General features: G+C 37.2%; 1 protein-coding gene across 1 annotated transcript in view; it reads right to left on the bottom strand.

Annotated features, from left to right (window-relative positions):
- The window catches only part of LOC107600601 (uncharacterized), a 46,222-nt gene extending 27,033 nt beyond the window's left edge, over positions 1-19,189 (bottom strand). The window contains exon 1 of the mRNA XM_016292535.1: positions 18,753-19,189. Within this exon, the coding sequence (XP_016148021.1) occupies positions 18,753-18,995 (243 nt within the window). The 5' untranslated portion in view covers positions 18,996-19,189. The remainder of the gene's footprint in view (positions 1-18,752) is intronic.
- Positions 19,190-22,222: the final 3,033 nt, after the last annotated feature.

Genomic DNA, 22,222 nt, shown 5'->3' with positions numbered 1-22,222 from the left:
TTTATGTATATGCATATGTTAATAATAATACAGAACAAAAGGTTGTTTTTTTTTGAGCAACTGGGATGGTGCCCCCCTGGGAGTTGGTGCCCTATGCAAACTGCGTACCCTGCAAATAGGGAGATTAGAGAGCAGATGACGCTGCATGCTTTTGAATCGCTCTCGCGGGACTTTGATGTCATACACCGATCGATCTGTGCAGCGCCGCTTCAAATCCAACGCGCCTAATGATTCGTTCAAAACGTGGATTATGAAATGAAATGCAGCTGCGTGTTGCTCGGAGACGAACAGTTCTGCTTTGTCTTTATATTTCGTTGGCAAAATTGAGCAAAACAAACATTGCGTCTAAAATAACACAATATTAACTTCTTATTTATTGAACTGTTGAGATCAGTATCACATTTGCACTCATGTGATATTGCACTTAATGCGGGTGCGATATTGCTTAACTAGGCTATATTAATGTAAATATGAGACAAAAACTCAAACAGGGGCATTTTGCCCCATATCTTGAATTTTAGGGACATTTTAACTACGTTCTTTAAGCTCCATCACGGAGTAAGTTGTTGCCCAGCATCATATTTGTAATTCATCATCTGTATGAAATGTCAGATGACCCACGTAGGTCTGGAGCGGGGCAAGTGCGTTAAATTTTACCGCGTTATTTTTCACCGTAATTAATTAATCTAATTAACGCGTTAAACTACCAGCCCTAATAAATAACTAAGCATATTCTATATGAGATAAATGAAATCCCATTGATTAAAACCCTGCTATGCTTCATTCAACTTGTCATCTTCAGAGCGCACAGCTCAAAACAGAAATGCAGAACATTAACTACCGTCATATACATAACGTTATAATGAGAGCACTATTGTAAAAAATGTATGTGAATTCTTAGGGTTTCGCTGTCGTTTAATATGTTAACTATCTTTGAATAAAAATAAATAATAAAACATTATTTACCCCGTTTGTATCTGCGAGGCGTCCTTTACATTTTCCCTGTGTGTTAACGTCAGTAATTATGACTAATGTCGAATGTCTGACTACTTGACTCTTGGTAATGTATTTTGCCCCGCCCCCAAACATATGATTCGACAATCAGTCGAATATCGGCAAGATTCGAAAATTCTGATTCGACTATGTAAATCCTTAGTCGGGGACACCCCTAGAAAAAATAAACTCAGTCGGGTAGCTTTAGACCCATGATGTGCATCAAAGTGTTAAGCATAATACCCATCATGTACAGTACTTCCACCAGCCTTTTCACATATTAGACCACAAAATTGTGTGCTCCTCAGCCAAAATGGGCTAAGATGCGATATAATCATGCACAGGAAGCAAAAGGTTTGTGTTCAAAACAATACAATGTTTTCCCTAAAGCAAAAAAGTTTGACTGCTTTAATACTAACTACCAAAGAAGGATAGAATATCTTAATTATTAGACTATTTACTGTACACTTCTGCAAAATATGAAATAAAAATGAAATGTATTTTATAATTCGATTCAATTCAACTAAGGGCCATAAGGTTGAATATTGTCAGGGTGAAACAACAGTCCTGGTATTACGAAACCATTTTTTTCAAAACCAAATTTCATATGTCACACATACATACATACAGCCCTACACATAAAGACCCTATTTGACAATAATCAGGCTTGGCTGAGGATAGAATTCTGACTGGTTGATATAAACTCACAGTCTATACAAATTGAAAGTACATAATAGGTCTACTGTCTCACTGAATTATGAATCATATTTTGTTCCCTTTATCTATAAAATATAGATCTATATTTTTATAGTATCTATAAAAATCAACAAGAAATAGTCATGTAATATAAACAAAAGTAAGTCTACTGCATGACTTCATAACTTAAAGCAAGCCTACACCAACAGCAAACAAAAACTGTGCCTGCAGAACAGGAGCTCATATTGTATTACTCACTACTGGCTGTTTTCATGAGGCAGTGATTTTTTAACCCAGGCCTGCTGAACACAGAATAAGAAAACATCTCTTTATTACTTACCATAAAGACAACCCGATCTTGCGGCAATTTGTACATATTTTACAAGGTGGCTAATTCGAAGGAATCTATACGAAGGACCACCCCTAACCCCTCTCCTAAACCTACCCCTCACTGGGGTCTAGACAAACCATACAAAATTGAGTGAGGTCGTACGATTTATCCACCCCGTAAAATATGAACGAATTGGTCGTGAGATAACGTTGATAAACATGACCTCATAATTGGTCACACACCAACGTTTCTTTACATATCTCAACTGGCCATTTATAATAAAAACAATGCTGTAAAATACCCATCATGCATTTTAGCCATGCAGACGGTTAAGCTATGACTCATAGTTACACTATAATACATTTCTGTGGGACAGAGGTCAAGCATGAATTACAATTTTATTGAACATTTTATTATGCCTCTGATCCCTGATTGTAGATCAGATCGCAGCCAATACAAAGTTCATTTTGGGACTTTGTGAAGTCTAAAGCTTTAATACATCTCTCTCTGACCCCTCCTTTTTTATAAACTTTAGAACAAGATTACCTGGGATTTACTCCTTTGTTTAACAGGATTTCATACAAACAGATATGAAAGGTTATATAATTACAGCACAACTCAAGCAGATTAATCAATCCTGAACTTTCTAAGAGAATTAAAGGTGTGCATCAGTAAAACATCTACATAAACCATCTTTCCTTGCAGTCTGGCTGACTATGAAGGACAGATATGTGGAGTTCAGTTATCTGTATAGGGAAACTTTGATTTTGGTGACCCACAAAGTGCCTTGAGTTGCAGGCGAAACACATCCATAGTGTCTCATAAAATCTAATGCAGTCCAAAACAGAAGCTTTAATGCTATGGGCAGTTAATGGCAAAAAGTATTATAACCGCTTGCTAAACAAAATGTGAAGTTAACGCATATTAAACTACTTTTAGTCTGGTAAAACTAAAACAAGCTGAACCGTTTCATTTCCATACAACTAGCTTCATCAAGTTGAATAAAAAAAATAAAAAAAAGAATTATACACAAAATAACATCAATTAAAAATGAGTGTCTTTCATAAAACTGCATTTGCAGCGGTTTCTTTCAGGTTGGATGAGAAAAAACGCATAGCTGCATGGCCTGTGCTGTGAGAATAGTTGAAAAGAATTCTTGAAATAGACAACTCATAGCACACAGGGAAAATAATGATATAACAGAAGCTATGTTGTTTTGTTGCAGGTGTTTCTCATTTCGGAGCAGTTGAGAATAGCATCAGGAACGCATACACAGGAGAACCAGAGAGTGGAAGCAGTCACTTCTCTGTCCGAATCCATCAGTGTGGAAAATAACTGCACCGCAAATGATAAAGAAACAAAAACGGCAGAATTAACTTAGCATTGTGCTGAGAAAACAGGAGCATCCAACTGCCAACACACAAGTGCCTATAGCAGACAAAAGAATACTGATATCCTGAATACATGAAACATATGTGACATATCTGATGGTAATACCATCAGTACTGATTAGTATATTTACAAGTTTGGGATCAGTAAGAGCTTTTTCTAAAATAAATGAATACTTTTATTCAGAAAGGACAAATTATTGCTCAAACTTGATCAGAAGTGATAGTTAACACATAAATAACTTAAGATATCTTTGTCTTTTAGACATGTAGCATAGTAATATTAAATGTATTCTAGGTATATTGGCATACCATATAAATATCATGGTATATACTGTAATCGCATAGTACCATGGTATTATGATGCGATGTCATCAGTGAAAAATGGCAGTACCACATTATTGTTTTGTAAGTGTATCACGTCATGATTTCACCACCTAAAAAAAAATTCTAAGAACAAACAGGGAAAAGACAGAAAGTGAGAGAATGACATCATGCTGTAAAAAAACAGCTTCTAAAAAGCTCCTGGAAAGACAATTTACCATCACTGCAGTTTCTGAACCCAGAGAAGAGGAGGTAGTTGTCATGTGAAGAGTTCTAGAGAATGACGTCCATTTCTCGGTTATCAGAAGGGCTTGTTGTTCCACGCATAACTGCAATCAGTTTTCAGATGGAAATGTATTCCTAACTGAAGGACCTGTGCATACGCCATGCTGTGTGACCAGATTAGTAACAATATGACACATCTCCAAGTGCCCGTCATTAATTCAATCAGTAATGCTGGACAGGGATGTTGCCGTGTTGCCTGGAAACTATTGAGTATCATATTAGACGAGATACTAGATACCCTGGTCGACCATTTGTTTTTCCTCATTCGGTTTCTCTCCCTCAGGCAGGGTCAAAGTGAAACTGCACTCCGTTACATAATCATATAAGACCACTTTTTATATCAGAGGTACATTTCACAGTTAGTTAAGCCATTTAAAAACACTCAGCAACAGAAGGAATAATTAATGTCAATTTCACCACTAATAGAAAACATGAATGCCTGCAGCCTGGCAAAGCATCAGTTCTCTTATACAGTAATGTACAACTCATTTTTAAGAATCATAAAACACAATTACCGATAGCAGCTGGAAAGACACATACTTTGTTGAACTGAAAAGGCTCGGTCCACAACAACGTAAACACATTGTTAGACTGCATCTCAATTTGTGCATTTATTCTATACACTTTGCTGGCATTAGAGTAAGTGACTGAACAGTGCACTATTATTAGCACATATTACCACATCATAAAAACTCTGATAGCACAGATTGTTGTAAATGTAAAGTAGGTACAAACAAACAAATACACAGACAGACAAATAAATAAAGTGTTCTTTGAATATTTATGGGGAAAGTATATCTTCAAGACACATTTCAGCACAATATTTTCAATTGCAGATGCACCAATTCTAGTCGTGAATACTACATAACTGTTACTCAGAGTGTTGTGCCAACAAACATAATTGGATGGAGGAGGTGAACATTTACTGAATAACCAGTGAACTGCTGCAGATTGCTCCACTGGGTAATACAAGAATTTAGGGGAGAGTTACTTCCATAATTGTGCTTGAAACAGAGCAGGAGCTCATTGGAAGCTTGACCCCTGCTCATAATTTTAGTTGACAACAGGAAGGGGGGGGGGGGGGGGGTAAGAGAGAAAAAATTTACTCGACATGGTCAGTCAGCAAACAAATTCAGTCCTTGAGTACCAAATATGACTTGTTGGGTCAAGGTTTTAAGCTACCCTGATGTTAACTTTTTATTTTGTACATCTGTGGGCATTTTGTTTTTTGATTTCAACAGAAATTACAGTTTCTGCACTCATTATAACACACACGGGCAAAATTAAAACAGGATATGTAATGCGAGTAATTTCATATAGTGGTAACGCATATGGAGGCAAATATGGGCTTCAGTTGGTTTGTTGTTGAGCTATCAAAGAGAATGGCCTCTGCCTAAATACACAACAGATCTAGGTCATTTACCCTTCCTACCAACTTACAAACAGCAGTGTTTGTTTACATGTTAATGTCATAGGACCTTCAGGTCATCTTTGTGTATCAGATTACTTCACTTTTGCATTACAAGGCCATGAAAACAATCTTGAACTCCAAACTCTCCCAAACCGGTGCTGCTAAATGTCATTAGAAACATATTTTCCATTACTACAAGTTGTCTGAGCATCTGTCACTGTCAGAAATGAATCAACATGAAAACCTATATCATATGCAAAAGGTCAACCTCACACGATAGAAGCTGCATTGTGGCTCATGTGCCCAAAATAGCCAAGGCTAATATTTTAAACACTAGTCAAGTAAACCATGTAACCACCATCCACAACAGCACTGAAACATGAAAAATGGGGAACTGGCAAGGTCTTATTTGGTTATGCTTTACTTAAAGCTGTACCACACAATGGTCTTTTTATCCTTAACGGGGTCATGAAATAAAGAATCAAACTGTTCTTGATATTTATACATGTAAGAGTTACTCTACAATTAGGGATGTAACGATGCACCCCGAACCGATTGAAAAATCGATAAAAACGAGATGTCATAGGACCTTCAGGTCAACTTTGTGTATCAGATTACTTCACTTTTGCATTACAAGGCCATGAAAACAGATCTTGAACTCCAAACTCTCCCAAACCGGTGCTGCTAAATGTCATTAGAAACATATTTTCCATTACTACAAGTTGTCTGAGCATCTGTCACTGTCAGAAATGAATCAACATGAAAACCTATATCATATGCAAAAGGTCAACCTCACACGATAGAAGCTGCATTGTGGCTCATGTGCCCAAAATAGCCAAGGCTAATATTTTAAACACTAGTCAAGTAAACCATGTAACCACCATCCACAACAGCACTGAAACATGAAAAATGGGGAACTGGCAAGGTCTTATTTGGTTATGCTTTACTTAAAGCTGTACCACACAATGGTCTTTTTATCCTTAACGGGGTCATGAAATAAAGAATCAAACTGTTCTTGATATTTATACATGTAAGAGTTACTCTACAATTAGGGATGTAACGATGCACCCCGAACCGATTGAAAAATCGATAAAAACGAGTCAAGTCGGTTAAGATGTTAAACGAATTGCAACACAATTGGTGGTGGGGGTTCATATGAATGTACCTCTGAAGTATACTTATATAATGCATATTAAAATGTATTGTTTATAAGCACAGTGCTGCTTTGTTTACAGCATTAACCAAGTAAATGCCATATTGCACTCACTCGTACATTTTTGTATGATTTCCCTGAGGGGTAGGTTTAGGGGGTCGGTTAGGTGTGGTCCTACGTACGAATTCCTACGAATTTGCCACCATGTAAAATATTTAAGATTTTTCACAAATCGTACAAATTTGTACGAATTAGCCACCTCATAAAATATGTACGAATTCTGTGAGATCAGTTTGGACTCAACTCATATCTGGCCATTAATCACAAGAGCGAAACTGCTGCTACAGTAGATGAAGAAAGATTTTTTTTTGCAAGTTTTATAAACTAACCTCGAGAAACGTAATATAAAAATCTGAAACTGCACTTTTTTATTTTAATCATCATGACCTGTGATCTTTCTAATATGTAACGGCTCAAGTACAGTTTTTGTCGACAAGTGATTTACTGTCGTTTATGCATAAATGACTCAAGCTAGTGACTAAATCAACATCACACTGTTCCTGTTAGTAGCGTGAAAATCATCTGTTACCTATTGATTATATCGTACACAGAAAGCGATCAAAGATTGTACTCTTTATAATCACTGGTGCAGTAGATTCAATATAAGATTCAATATAATATTGCGTTACTGCAGAAATCATGTTGCAATAAGATCATTGCATTGTGTCTTCAGTAGACGCCACTGTGTTCGACTACAGTGCAGTGCTGCAACACTTTTTGCAACGGGAGTAGATCTAAATATAATGCTATAATCAACACTTTTCATGATCGGTTAGTCTTGGCAGCTATTATAGTAAAAATGCAAATAGTAAAAGTAAAAGTTTCCGAGAGAGTTCACATGTACTGCTCATTTCATGAGATGTTAGTCAATTTTAGCAGTGAGTGTTGACCCCATTAAAGAATAAAAAATTATATTTGACATACGTAAGATTATCAGTGAATACTGACTTTAATTTTGGTCCGTTCCTCACAAAGCGATGTCTTTAGAAAACAGTAAAAATACAGAATATAAATGTAATCATAATGCTAAGGGTGTCCTGTCCTGTAGGGTCACTACCCTTTATCACCAATCCTAATTACTAGAATTCAATAATTAATTCCACACCTGAACCAGCTAATCAAGGTCTTCGGGATTACTAGAAACTTTCACTGTGTGTTGAGAAAGGTTGGATCTTAACTCTGAAGGACACTGGCCCCCATAATTGGATTGAGCTATGTCTCTCTTGCAATATATTTTGTTAATCTCAAGAGAATAAGGGACTAATCAGGTATTAAGGGTAAATAAATATATAAACAGTTATATATAAACAAACCAATAAACAGTTAAAGACTCAATGCAAGGATGATATCTAGGTTTTTTTATTTTTTATAATCTGATAAGAGATTTGAGTGAATCAAATCAAGAGAGATACAGATGGTTTAACTAAACAACAGCTCTGCTATTGTTTTATGTATTCAAATAACCATTACCTCAGCACACAGTCAGATTAAAGTTTTGTGGTATCCCTGGACAGTGTCTGGTCCTGCCATACATGTGAAAGGGGGGTGTGTGGGTCTCTTTGGCCATTCAATCAATTTTTTTGCTTTTTCTTTATACCTGGAATCATTTACCGATTTCTACGAAAGGTTTCTTGAGCACTAAATCAGCATAGTTGAATGATTTCTGAAGGATAATGTGACACTGAATACTGGAGCAACTGCTGAAAATTCAGCTTTATCACCACATGAATAAACTCGTTTTTAAAATGAATTAAGATGGAAAACATTTAAATTGTATTCCTGTTTTACTATATTTTTGATCGAATAAATGAAGCCCTGGTGAGCATTAGGGTTGGGCCGATAGACGATGCCGATGGCTGACAGACATCACGATGTTAAGCTGAGTATCATATCCTCCCCCACACAATTCCCTAGAAAATCATTATATGCTTTTTTATTTTTACTAAAAATTAGAAATAAAGTAGTCAAACCTGTTCATTAGAAGGGGGTGTCCCAATACTTTTGGCAATATAGTGTACAAGCTAGCCTAGCTATTCAAAATCTTTGTCTGCAATTTAATAATATTGACCTATTACTTTTGCCCATTAGGTATCAGTAACAATTCATTCAGAACCTGTTTTATGGACATAGACTTTCTGTACCACACTATTCTGCTGATATGGAATGAGTTTGACTACTTAATCAGTTATATTAATAGAAATGCTTTACTGGGGCAAACAAAAACACCAGCATTTCCAGCAGTATCCAACATTTCTCAATCATGATCTTCCTCAGCTAAATGTGACTATTAGCTTAACAGCTGTATTCATTGTTTGCTAGCTAGCTATGCACATACAGCATACAATGTTAAACATTTTCTACATTATGAACCTTAACCCAAAAACCTTTAGCTTCATACACTGTAGATAATTGTGACCCTGCCTGTGGAAACCCAGCTAAAGTATTTTTTTTAACAGTGGATGAGTAATTCACAGCAAAACTAAAATGTGTTTAAAAGTGCGACTGACCAAATCGTCCGGTTCGGTTTGCACCCCCACGAATTCGAAGACATCTCTAATTTGACAGTTTACCATCTGATCTCACTCAGTGACTCTAGGCTACGTAGGACGGGACGAAACCATGTAGTGAATGGAGGGAGATAATTTTGCTGGAAATGCAGAAATAAGCCATACCTTTGTTTTATTTGTAACTCTTTGGTAGATACATTTATCTATCAATCAATCTATCAATTTCTATTACATTACTACTACTACTGTTACTACTAATAAAACCGATCTCTGGGGGCCCCAAAAGTGCATGGGCCCTTAGAATCTTCTAACTTACCCCCCTTAGCGGCGCCCCTGCCCTACCTGGACGAATTCTCATTTGCAGTCTATATGTAAACAGGCATGCATGGAAATACAAGTCAATAACAGTAGGAAGAAACCTTTATAACATTTTAGCCCTGAAAGCTTGGAGACCTTTGGCACAAAGCAAAAGCTACAGCTCTCAATGGTCCATAGCCTTTCAGTCTGGCAGAGTTATGTCTGAAACAACAGCCTCATATCCTGAGAATCAGCAAAGGAATTGAGGAGGCTGCTCTCACAGTTTCAAGCTAATAAGACACTGTAGGCTCAAACAATCCTTCAGAATGCCACACAGTTAACAGTTAATTTTTTCACAATAAGAATTAATTGCATTACCTTTTATAAGTTTATAAATGTAAACTCATGTCGTTCATAGAGGCGATGGGAGTTATCTTATCTTGCATCACTTGCTGATGCCTCCACTTTCTAAATGTAATTTCCTGTCCTATATGGTCATTAAATGAGGAGTTCATCCCAAAAAAATTAAGATGCTGTCCTTTACCTTGCCTTCATCTCATTCTAAACGAGTATGCTCATTCCTTTTCCTCTAGAACACAAATGAGATCTGAACAATTTCCATGCAGAGCCAGAGAACTTTTAACAGGTCATTACGTCCTCCGGACATACAGTGGGGCAAAAAACTATTTAGTCAGCCACCAATTGTGCAAGTTCTCCCACTTAAAAAGATGAGAGAGGCCTGAGCGAGCGTGAGCATTGTACGCGAGCAGAGCAGGGAGAGAGCGCATGTGGAGAGCGACGTGCTGAGCTCTGCGGTGTTGGTCGTTGCCATTACTGCCCCAGACATTCAATGCACCTGTGGTCTTATGATAGGTGAAGGGTTGCTGCCATTCTGAGTGAGAGTCTTTTGTTCCGGTGTTTGTTTCGGAGGCCGTAGGGAGGAGGTTGCCATTTACTTTATGATCCCTTGTTATCTCCTGTTTATTGACAGCTAGGGAGTAAGGGGAGAGTATTGTATTTTTGTTTGGGTTTTTGATTTGTTAGGTAAGTTACTGTCTAATTAATGTTTTAGTTAGTTCTTCTTTTGTTTGTTATTTTGGCCTTGACCCCTCCTGAAGATTCACGCTACCTGTTATATGATACTTTGCGAATTAAAAGCTTATTGTTTGATTTACTCTCGCTCCGTTGTGTTTCCGTGCGTGAGCTGGGACAGGAGAGGGGCGGGTATTGTTGCTCCATTATCTTTATTCTAAATTACTTGTTCGTTATCCCCAACCCTAGACTGGGGAGAACATAACAATTGGGGGCTCGTCCGATCGTGACACCTGGATTGTGACAATTGAAAAAGGCTCCTTACAAAAGGTTTGTAACGAATTGTCCGCATGTGATGCGTGGCAAATTGAGGGCTTGTCTGTTTGTCCAGTTGTTCGTTTATGAAACTTGTGGGTTTGTTTATCCGTAAAAAAATTGGAGGACTCGTCTGCTTGTTCGTACGTGATAATTGGAATTGGTCTGCTCATGATAATTGTGGGTTCGTTTGTTTGTGACAATTGGCCCATTCGTTTGTTTAAATCATTATATTCATCTTCAAAACCTTTGCTTGGCTGTTTTGAACCTTTGATGGGGGAGGAAGGTTATAGGGTTTTAGGATGGATTTTGATTTAGTTAAGTTCACTCTTTCGCCTACGCTGAGAGAATTTGAACGGTGTAGGAAAGTAGACCTGATACAGATAGCGGATTTCTTTAATATAACTGTTTCTAAAGGGGGGGAGAATGCAGGTTATTAAAGATGAGTTGTACGCTAGGCTAGTAGAGACTGGTATTTTGACTGAACATACCGTAACTAGAAGTTCTGAGGCAGAGTCTGATAGAGAGGCGTTAACCGGCGAAGTTTATTCTGTAAGCGGTAAAAAAGCTTCTCAGTTAGATCCAATGGTAACTGTTCGTTTGAAAGAGCTAGATCTTGAGCTTAAGAAACAGGAATATGAAACGCAACTGCTTCGTCTGAAAGAGCTGGAGATAACCGCTGATTGAGATGTTAAGCTGCATAGATTGGACCTAGAAGCTCAAAAGTGTAAAAGTCCAGTTCCATTACCACGCACCAGGCCGACTTCTGGTAGTTCGGAGATGGGTCAAACCGACTTCGACGTTGGTATGTCAAACTCGTACCTCCATTCCACGAGACTGAGGTCAATTCTTACTTCGTGGCCTTCGAACAATTTGCGGCTAAATTGAAATGGCCTAGGGATATGTGGGCACTGTTATTGCAGTGTAATCTCGTTGGCAAAGCCCAAGAGGTTGTGGCGGCTTTGCCAATTGAAGATTCACTGAATTATGATGTCGTGAAATTGACTGTATTGCGCGCTTGTGAATTGGTACCAGAGGCGTACCGACAAAAGTTTAGGGCGTGTTCAAAAGCAGCCAAGCAGACGTTTGTCGAGTTCGCGCGTGAGAAAAGAGTGCTATTTGAGAAATGGTGTGTTTCCACAAAAATTGTGACTCTTGAGGAATTGCAAGAGCTAATTTTACTTGAAGATTTTAAGAGCTGTCTGCCCGAAAGTATCGTGGTACATTTAAATGAGCAGAGAGTATCGAAACAACTGATGCAGCGACGCAAGCAGACAAATTCGTGCTTACTCATAAGACTGTATTTCCAGTTATGCGCGCTCCTAAAATATCCTTCGTTACGGATGTAGGGAAAGATAAAAGGATGTTAGGCGATAATTCTGTTAGGGCTGACAGTGAGGCAAAAATGCCAAGACGTCCTGATAAGAAGAGAGTTTGTTTTTATTGCCTTGATCCTGGTCATCTTATCTCGAACTGTAAGGTCTGGCAGCAAAAAGCTGGCAGCAAGCCCAAAGGGGTGGCGTTTATTCCAGTTTCTGGTCAGTCACCACAGCCTAATTTGAATGTGTTTGGGTCGTTTTTGCAAAATTTCTTAGTTTCACTTTCGGATGATTCTGAGGCGAAGCCGATAGTCATGCTGCGAGACACAGGGTCCGCACAGTCACTGATTTTAGAGCATGTACTGCCGTTTTCGAGTGGGCCATATACGGGCAATGATGTGCTCATTTGAGGGATTGAAATGGGCTATACTTCTGTACCGTTACATGCAGTCTTTCTAAAATCTGACCTTATTTCTGGCCCAGTTAGCATTGGTGTGTATTCACAGTTACCTGTAGAGGGCGTGAGCATGATCCTGGGTAATGATTTGGCTGGGGCTAAAGTCTTCCCATACCCGATCGTGTCAGCAAAACCTAATATTAGTAATCACCGGATTATATACTGCTTTATTACAATTTTCCACTGTTTTTCCGGCATGTGTCGTAACGCGTGCACAGAAGAAATTTGAAGATGTGGTGGATCTGTCAAATTCTTTTCTAGCTGTACCGTCTGAGGTTGCAGAGTGCAAACTGCTTGTTAAACCCCAACTGTTGTCAGGTGATCAGCACGGTAGCGCAGACGAAATTTCCTTAAAGGTGGGTAGGGAACAATTAATAGTTGAGAATCCTTAGGGTTTAGTCCGGCCGAACTTGTGTTTGGACACACAGTTCGCTGACCCTTGAAATTGCTGAGCGAACAGTTTCTCTCTAAAGATCCTCCTCGAATACCGATCTTGGAGTATGTCAACACGTTTCACGAACAGCTCCATAATGCTTGGGAGGTTGCTAAGCAGCATCTTGATGCATCCCAATCGAAAATGAAGTGCAGATATGATAAAAATGTGTGGTTCGTAACTTTCAGCCAGGTGATTCTGTGCTTGCATTTCTGCCTGTTCCTAACTCTTCTATGCACGCTCGTTTTGCTGGTCTGTACAAAATCGAGAGAAAACGGAGTGATACCAACTATACAATTTTAACTCCTGATCGACGTTGCAAAAGTAGAGTTTGCCATGTGAACATGTTGAAAGCATATGTTGACAGAAATGTGTCTGAAGTTAAGCCTTCAGCTGAAAATATATCTGCAGTGACTGTTGTTGAACTGTCTTCCAGCTGTGCGCCAGGGACAGATGATACAATTGGAGAGGATGTTCAAGCCTCTGGTGGGAGACTTTCAAATTCTGCTATTTTAGCCTGTCATCTCACCTCTCGTATTTGTCGGAGTATCAGCATGATGATGTTATTGAACTGTTCAGTGATGTTCCTTCTCAGACAAATGTGTTAGTGCACGATATTGAAGTGGGTCAAAGTACACCAATCAAGCAACAACCATATCGTGTTAATCCACGCAAACGTCAAGCTCTGAGAGATGAAGTCAAGTATCTCGTGAGTAACGGTTTCGCAATACCAAGTCAGAGCCCATGGAGCTCGCCGTGCCTAGTTGTGCTCAAGTCTGACGGCTCACTGCGAATCTGCCTGCTACAGTATTTTTCTCTGTGCGTCCGTCTTCAGCGTCTCTGGCCTCTTAACAGGCTTTTACAGACTTATTTTCACATAAATGACATTTTGGAAAATGATTGCATTGCAACGCAGTTTGTGCAAGTCCAGAACAGAGACGAGTTGCTTGCAATAAGACAAAAAACGGCCGGTTGTCGATCGCGTAAGTTCCAGGGGGAAGCTCCTTAAGTTCGGCCATCCTACACACACGTGACTGACCGCTCGCTCGCACCAACAAGAGGAGGAGGGTCGTGTTACTCTATACACTGCACTCAACCTGAGGGATTCCTACACTTTCAGTCTTTGAGGAGACACGAAAAACAGCGCATACCGCAGGAACGGTATAACGGAAAATATTACCGGTTTTGAAATTTTCTAATCGCGGTATACCTTGAAACCAGTAATAGGCCCATGCCTAGTTTAAACAATTGTGTTACTTAATATTTTTTTGGAACCTGTGATAATTTGATTCTTAAAGTTAAAAAGAACAGCATTTATTCAAAATAGAAGTCTTTTCTAACAATATTTTTATTATCACTTTTTAACCATTCAACACATCCTTGCTGAATAAAAGTATTAATTTCTTGAAAGAAAGAAAGAAAGAAAGAAAGAAAGAAAGAAAGAAAGAAAGAAAGAAAGAAAGAAAGAAAGAAAGAAAGAAAGAAAGAAAGAAAGAAAGAAACAGCATTTATTCAAAATAGAAGTCTTTTCTAACAATATTTTTACTATCACTTTTTAACCATTCAACACATCCTTGCTGAATAAAAGTATTAATTTCTTGAAAGAAAGAAAGAAAGAAAGAAAGAAAGGAAAGAAATTTACTGACCCCAAACTTTTGAATAGTAGTGTATATTGGAACACAATTTCCATTTTGAATAAACACTGTTATTTTTTAATTTTTATTTATCAAAGAATCCTGTAAAAAGTATCACAGGTCCCAAATAATATTAAGTAGCACAACTGTTTCCAACATTGATTATAAATCAGCATATTAGAATGATTTGTGAAGGATCGTGTGACACTGAAGATTGGATAATGAAAATTCATCTTTGCTTCACTGGAATAAAGTATATTAAAATAGAAAACTATTTAAAATACAAAACGTTAAATTGCAATTATATTTCACAAAATTACAGTTTTGTTCTGTATTTTTGATCAAATAGATATAGCCTTGTTGAGCATAAGAAACTTCTTTAAAAAGCATTAAAAAAATCGTACTGATCCCAAACTTTTGAATGGTAACATTTTATTTTATTTTAAACAACATATGGATGTTAGCAGGAGGTCAGAATTTGCGCTTTGGGCAACCCAATTTCAAACACCAGACTGTGGTCCTTTCCGATCCAGACCACCCTTTCCAACTTCACTTTAGGACACTATGAGCTAATAAAGACAAAACGCCTGTCTGAACAAAGCCTGGGTGATGTACTATCAACAACTTGCTGCTCTTTCATCATAAGTTCATTATTTAAAGGTTACTGCACCATTAGCAGCATTGAAGGGAATTGGTTGAGTCAATGTTGCTGTGTCAGGCCGTTTGACATGCCCAAACAAATAGAACAGAACCTGCCTCAGTAGAATCAACATACAAAAAACTGCACATTAAGACTGGAAAGGAGAAAGTTTTACTATTCAAAGCCACCTGGCTAAAACCAAAAACCTAACCGCTACACCACAACCACCGTCCCAGAAAGCTGTCTGTCCACATATAGTCTCTAAAGCAACAACTGTAAGCATCAAAGACACGCTCAGGACAGTGTTGCAGTCTTTGCATGACATCTTTTGCTTTTCTGGGGCAGTATTCATGAGGGTAAGGGTGAAAAGAGAAAGATGCTATTTAAGAGAACTAAAACGGGGTTGATAAGTGAAAGCGGTCAAGTTTGGGATGAAATACTGTAAGTGCACAAGAAATCACTAAGGCGGCAAAAGAAAATTGAGTTCTACATAATATCAAATGCTCAAATTTTTACATAGTTTGAACAAAGTTTTTTTTTGTTAATAACTAGAGCATGCAATATTCTTATTTAAGGATGTCTGTGACAGTGCCACGGTTTATACACATACTGAATGATTACAATATTAACATATATTACTAAGATATTTTGAAGAAGTCCATAATGTCCATGTCCTTTTTGTAAGTCCTGACTTAAAGACTTTCCATTCATCATTTTGGCATTATAACAAAGTACAGTGATGATAATTCCTTAGTGTATATTGATTTTTATTTTTTCCACTAAATATGGTCAATAATCCAGACACTTAAATGTAATAAGTGCAGTTCAAAATCACAAGTACATGTAGATCAGGCTCTTTGATTGTTCACATGAAGCGTGTATAAATATGCAGTAGTTGGAATCTCTTCACGTAAACAAACAGCAGCGGGGGAAGTCAAGCTGCACTGTTTCTCAGAAGTCGGTCTTCTGCATTGTAATACAATTGTGGCAAAAAGGTAGATCTATCTCTATGAGCTTCAGATGACTTGTTTCCACTCGCTTGACCTGGTTGTAAGTATGTAAACAGGTGATGACATGGCTCTGAGAGCAACAAGCATCTCAGGTATCTGACTGGTGTGGCAAAGCCATCTAATCCTCAGGCAAGCCAGTCAAACGTCACTCCCAGTGAAAAGGGTCTGACATATTAGCTATGCTGAACAAACCAGTCAAACCAGGCAAACAAAGGCCACAGAATCCCTCCTTGGTTTTAACAACTTACTTTATGAAATAAGCAAAGGGATCTTTTGTTTTTAGAACATGTGCAAACCAAACATTAAAATATTACTAAGATATTTCGAAGAAGTCCATAATGTCCATGTCCTTTTTGTAAGTCCTGACTTAAAGACTTACCATTCATCATTTTGGCATTATAACAAAGTACAGTGATGATAATTCTTTAGTGTATAGATTTTTATTTTTTCCACTAAATATGGTCAATAATCCAGACACTTAAATGTAATAAGTGCAGTTCAAAATCACAAGTACATGTAGATCAGGCTCTTTGATGGTTCACATGAAGCGTGTATAAATATGCAGTAGTTGGAATCTCTTCACGTAAACAAACAGCAGCGGGGGAAGACAAGCTGCACTGTTTCTCAGAAGTCGGTCTTCTGCATTGTAATACAATTGTGGCAAAAAGGTAGATCTATCTCTATGAGCTTCAGATGACTTGTTTCCACTCGCTTGACCTGGTTGCAAGTATGTAAACAGGTGATGACATGGCTCTGAGAGCAACAAGCATCTCAGGTATCTGACTGGTGTGGCAAAGCCATCTAATCCTCAGGCAAGCCAGTCAGACGTCACTCCCAGTGAAAAGGGTCTGACATATTAGCTATGCTGAACAAACCAGTCAAACCAGGCAAACAAAGGCCACAGAATCCCTCCTTGGTTTTAAGAACTTACTTTATGAAATAAGCAAAGGGATCTTTTGTTTTTAGAACATGTGCAAACCAAACACAATATATACAGCTGAATGAAACTGAAAGCAGATGAAAATGCATGCGAGAAAGTTCAAAGTGCAAATGCAGAGTACCTGTAAACAAACACCTACAAATGACAACTGAATTAATTACAGCTGAATGACAGAAACTCCCTGTCTGCAATCACTGAGTTACAATATACAACTGAGATACACGGAGTACAATATTGCATATATGCCTCTAGTCTAGACAAACACCTTTTTAATTTTCAGTTTAAGGTGAGACTAACAAGGAATTATTTGCGAAAGGTAATTGGAGAACATGAATAAAAATAAGTTAATAAATAAGATGATTTGGTGATGTCAAGCGGAAAGGAAGGTCTGTTTAGATGTAGAGCAAGTTATTACATTTTGATGAAATATTATGAAGACACATATGCTCCAATGAATCATTCACAATAAGACCCAGTACATGTATCCATAAAGTAAACGGGGTTGCGTTCATGTTGACTTTAAGGTAATGCACAATGTAGGATGGATTAAAAAAATTAATAATATATATATGTTTTTAAAGCCAATTTACAAACATGCCAACTTTTGTATAATCTTCACTCGGTTTAGGCTCTTTTAAATATTATATTAAGTGTAACTGTGCTAATATAATAAACAATGTCTCCCAGATTTATCTAATAAAAGGGCAAACCATTTCCATAATGTTATTAAATATTTTAATAAAACAAATACGTAAATATTAATGTGTAAATAAATATTTGATTTAATAATGAAGTCTTCTGATAAAGGGGTTTATTAATTAATAAACACTAAACTATATAGCCTATCAAAAAATAATACAAGTCATCAAATTTCTGTTTGTATTGAATATTACAACACAATATGCAAATGTATTTGTTTTTTTATTTATTTGACATGCATGAATAAAGCAACTATATCTTTGTTAATAGTTAAACGTGGAAGTAAAAAAAAATTAAGTGAAACATGTGGAGGAGGAAACCGAGTATGTAAAAGACGAGACCGATCATAATTCAGTATGCGAATACTACAGCCTTTCAATCGCAATTTAGTATGCATGTTATGGTGATATTCCAATGAATACGTGACTGTCGGTATAGTCTGAAAAGGCTAATTATTCATAGAGAGAAATTCCGATTTTATGATATCATTCATGCTTTAAGTAATTCATTCATTCATAAAAATAAACAAACTGCAGATGTGTAACACTTAGGTTTGAGCAAAATATAGCCTATGGTTGCTGATTATCAATATCAATCAATCAGTATAAAGAGGGGAAATATATTCCCCTGCATTATCTCCCAAACATTCTCCAAAATTAACAACATGATCAATCTTTTTTTAACCAGTCAACAACAACATGCAGAGCGTTTTCGCTCAAACAAACACACCTGCTGCAGTGGCGCGCTTACAGCTTTCATTATACAAACACACACAAACTTAATGTCACGAGTGTTTAGTGCTTACATAATTCAATTAATGTCCTTTACCATTTCGTCCTCTTCATTTTCTCCCTCTTCTTGGTGATCCCCATTTCTCGCTTTTATCTCGTCGCTGCATTCATCAGAATCATTTCCCTTCACTTTTTCGTCAAGACCTACAAAATCGGAGGAGTGACATTTAAATTCCTCAAAGTGTAACTGGGATTCATGCGGCTCGCCCTCTGACAGCGTGTCGGAGCCTGATGAATCTTCTCCGCCGCCTCCAAATGCTCCTGACTGCTCACTCTCCATTGCCCTAAAACATCACTTTAATTATCTTAAACTAATGACATGCTGAAGGACACCTTATCTGAGCTCCTGCTAAGCGCCCGAGAGAACTCCCTTCACTGTTCTGCTGTAATTTTAACAAACATCAGTCTTCAAAACATGACAAACATCCATGGAAAGTGAAGTTTGTAGCGCCTAGCGTGTCCTGCTTACGCATTGCTGCAGTGTCTTTAACGAAAGTCTGCGTTCATTGGCCAAACAAACTCCGCCCATCAGCCAATGAGAAAAGAGCGCGCTGGTCAAGGCCTTTTAAATCAATGGAGCACTACTGACCCTTGCGCCATGCAAAGGAAGCAACAAAGAAAGTAGACATAGATATGCAGATAAAGTATGGTAAGAGTGAAATGAAGTGTGTAATCAAGCAACATGTGAAGAATAGATGGCAGAAATATTGGGAAGAAGAAAGAACAGGGAGATGGTTTTATAGCATTCAAAGAATTGTTGGTAAGTACAGAGTAACAGGAAGAAATAGACATGAGGAAACTATAATCTCAAGGCTTAGATTTGGCCATACTGCTCTTAATAACAGTTTGAAGAGAATGGGGAGACATGAAACTGGAACGTGTGAATATTGAAATATGGAGGGAAATGTAGAGCATGTTATAATGAAGTGTCCAAGATATGGAAAGGAAAGAAAGATACTGATTGATGTCCTCAAGGAAAATAAAGAAAAACTTAATTTGATGAACATTTTGGGGAATAAATCAGGGGATAAAAACTTTCAATTTTTAATGCGTTATTTAAAGGACACGGGATTATATAATAGAATTTAGTGAAGAGTACGATCCTGATCAACACTCCTAATCAGTAGGTAGCGGTAATGCACCTAAAAGTTGTATGCCATCCGCTATTAAACACCAAGAAGAAGAAGAAGAAGAAGAAGAAGACCCTTGTGCATAGAAAAATGTTTGTCCAAAGAAGAACACTGACAGGTGTGGAGTTGCCATTAACAGAAGGGATAAAAAAGGGACTCTGTTTCTTTTTATGAAAACAAGACACACTAATTATTTGTATCATTTTACACGTAGGCCTGTGATTTGGCTTTAGTGTGTACAAGTGTTTTTTTTTTCAGGCTACTTGTTATGTTTCCGATTAGAACGGGCTTCCCCTTTAAGACACGCCTTGAAATCCATGAATGACATAATATAAAAACCAAGTAGCATTTATTTTAATGAAAAATCTTAAGCACACTTTTAAAGAAAAACATTTAAAAGCAAGACATTGTTATATTTCAAATGGTGATACTCTGTGAGTTAGTTGACATGTAGTTGCAAATTACTCAGCTGAATTTCTAAAGTGGACCCATCAAAATAAATTGTAATCCAATAATCTCTGAACTGTAAGTGCATCTGTCATGTGTTTTAGGGAAAATCACATCTTTAATGCATGTAGGCTATACAAAACATGAACTTACCCAAAGCATTTCATTCATGCTTCAAAACCCAGTTACTGTGTCAGTAAATTGGCCTGTGTCTCCGAAATTAAATATTTATTTGCAATCGTGTGAGCCCTGCTGATGAAAATGTTTAAATGATTTTTCACCATGTGGAAGTCAGCCCTGGAAATGTTTGTTCATTTCATTTTTAGTTGAGACTCACTGCTTACTGTAATGTACATGTCACCTTTGTGTGTAAAAGTGATTGTGAATCACTTTGAGCTTTTTAGATACAGATTTCAACAGTAGGTCAAATTTACCAGGAAAAGTCAATACACAGAAAAATTATATGCACATTTGCATGTATATAGTAGGCAATTTTTTCTTTTTTTGTTTACATGTGAAGTGATATATATTGAATGGAAAAATTACTCAAAATGATGACAAGCTCCATATACATGCGACCAAAATTATTGGTTGATTGATTAAATGGCAGGTCATATGCCAAAGCACACATCACAAACATTATGTCATAGATATTTATGGACATAAATTTATGGATGTATGTACTGTATGTGTATCTGACAGATTTTTATAACTGAGTGGATGATTTCATGAGCATCAACTCATCCGTTTTATCAGCATACTCTATTTTTTTTAGGGGGGGAAAGAGAATTAATCCAAAATTATTAAGAAAACCTGATTTTTCAGATTTCATGTAACTACATGGTCAAACCATATACAATATTGTTGTATGGTAGAATATCTGCAGATATTAAGCAGACAGTCTATTAATACTCTAATGCCTAGTAGGTGACATGCACTTGCAAAGTTACTTATAGTCAGTCGAATGTCTAAAGTGAACTATCAAATTAAAGTGTTACCATCTAAGTATGTAACTGTTGTACTGTGACAGTTTACATTTAAGGTGAAATAGCTACTTAGTTAGTACATTTACTTCACACTAGATGGCGCTTATCTACAATAGTTTGAAACTGTAAAGGTTTGGGATAAAATAATCTGTAGTCCAACCTTTTGAGAATGATACAAACTCTTTCATTGGGGTTAGGGTTCGTGGTTCAGGCTTTATCAAAAAAATAATAATAATAAAAAGAAGTAACTGAAATATCATATAGGCTAGTTATTCAGACTCTTTGTTTGTTTGTTTTAGCTCAGGTGCATCCCATTTCTCTGAATCATCTTTGAATACGTTTCTTCACTTTGACTGGAGTCCATCTGTGGCAAATTCAATAAACTGAAATGATGTGGAAAAGCACACTCATGTCTATATAAGGCCTCACAGCTGAAAATACATATCAGAGCAATAATTAATTGAATGCCTTTTAGCATATGGCTGCAATACAGCAAAAATTTATGCTAAATATTTTCTGAATGCTGGATATGTGTTAAAATTATTTTTTCCACTGTCATTATCATCTCACTATCCTTTTATCATTCTAAGAAGATGTTGATTCAGTGTCACACAGAGCAAAACAGCCCACACACTCTTATCTAAATCAAGGATCAAGACTGTCGTCTTCCATCCACCAGGTGATAAAAGCAATGAGTGGTGAAAGTATTAATAATCTTAAAAGTGGGGGATTTTAAAACTGTGCTGTACATTACTCTAAATATATGACCAATTTCCTGTGAATGTCCCTTTGACTGCTCTATATATGTTTGTCAAACAGACTAACACAAATGGCTGACTCACATTTTGGTGTTTAACCAAGAAGTCGGAACAAATTTGAAATATGCGAAGGAAACATTTAATTTTTGTCAATCTTGCTCATGCTTGTTTCTCAGAATGAGACAT

This window comes from Sinocyclocheilus grahami, unplaced genomic scaffold (assembly GCF_001515645.1).
Source record: "Sinocyclocheilus grahami isolate Dianchi unplaced genomic scaffold, SAMN03320097.WGS_v1.1 scaffold287.1, whole genome shotgun sequence".
NCBI classification, from domain to species: Eukaryota; Metazoa; Chordata; class Actinopteri; order Cypriniformes; family Cyprinidae; genus Sinocyclocheilus; species Sinocyclocheilus grahami.
This window is presented reverse-complemented; position numbering and strand designations above follow the sequence as displayed.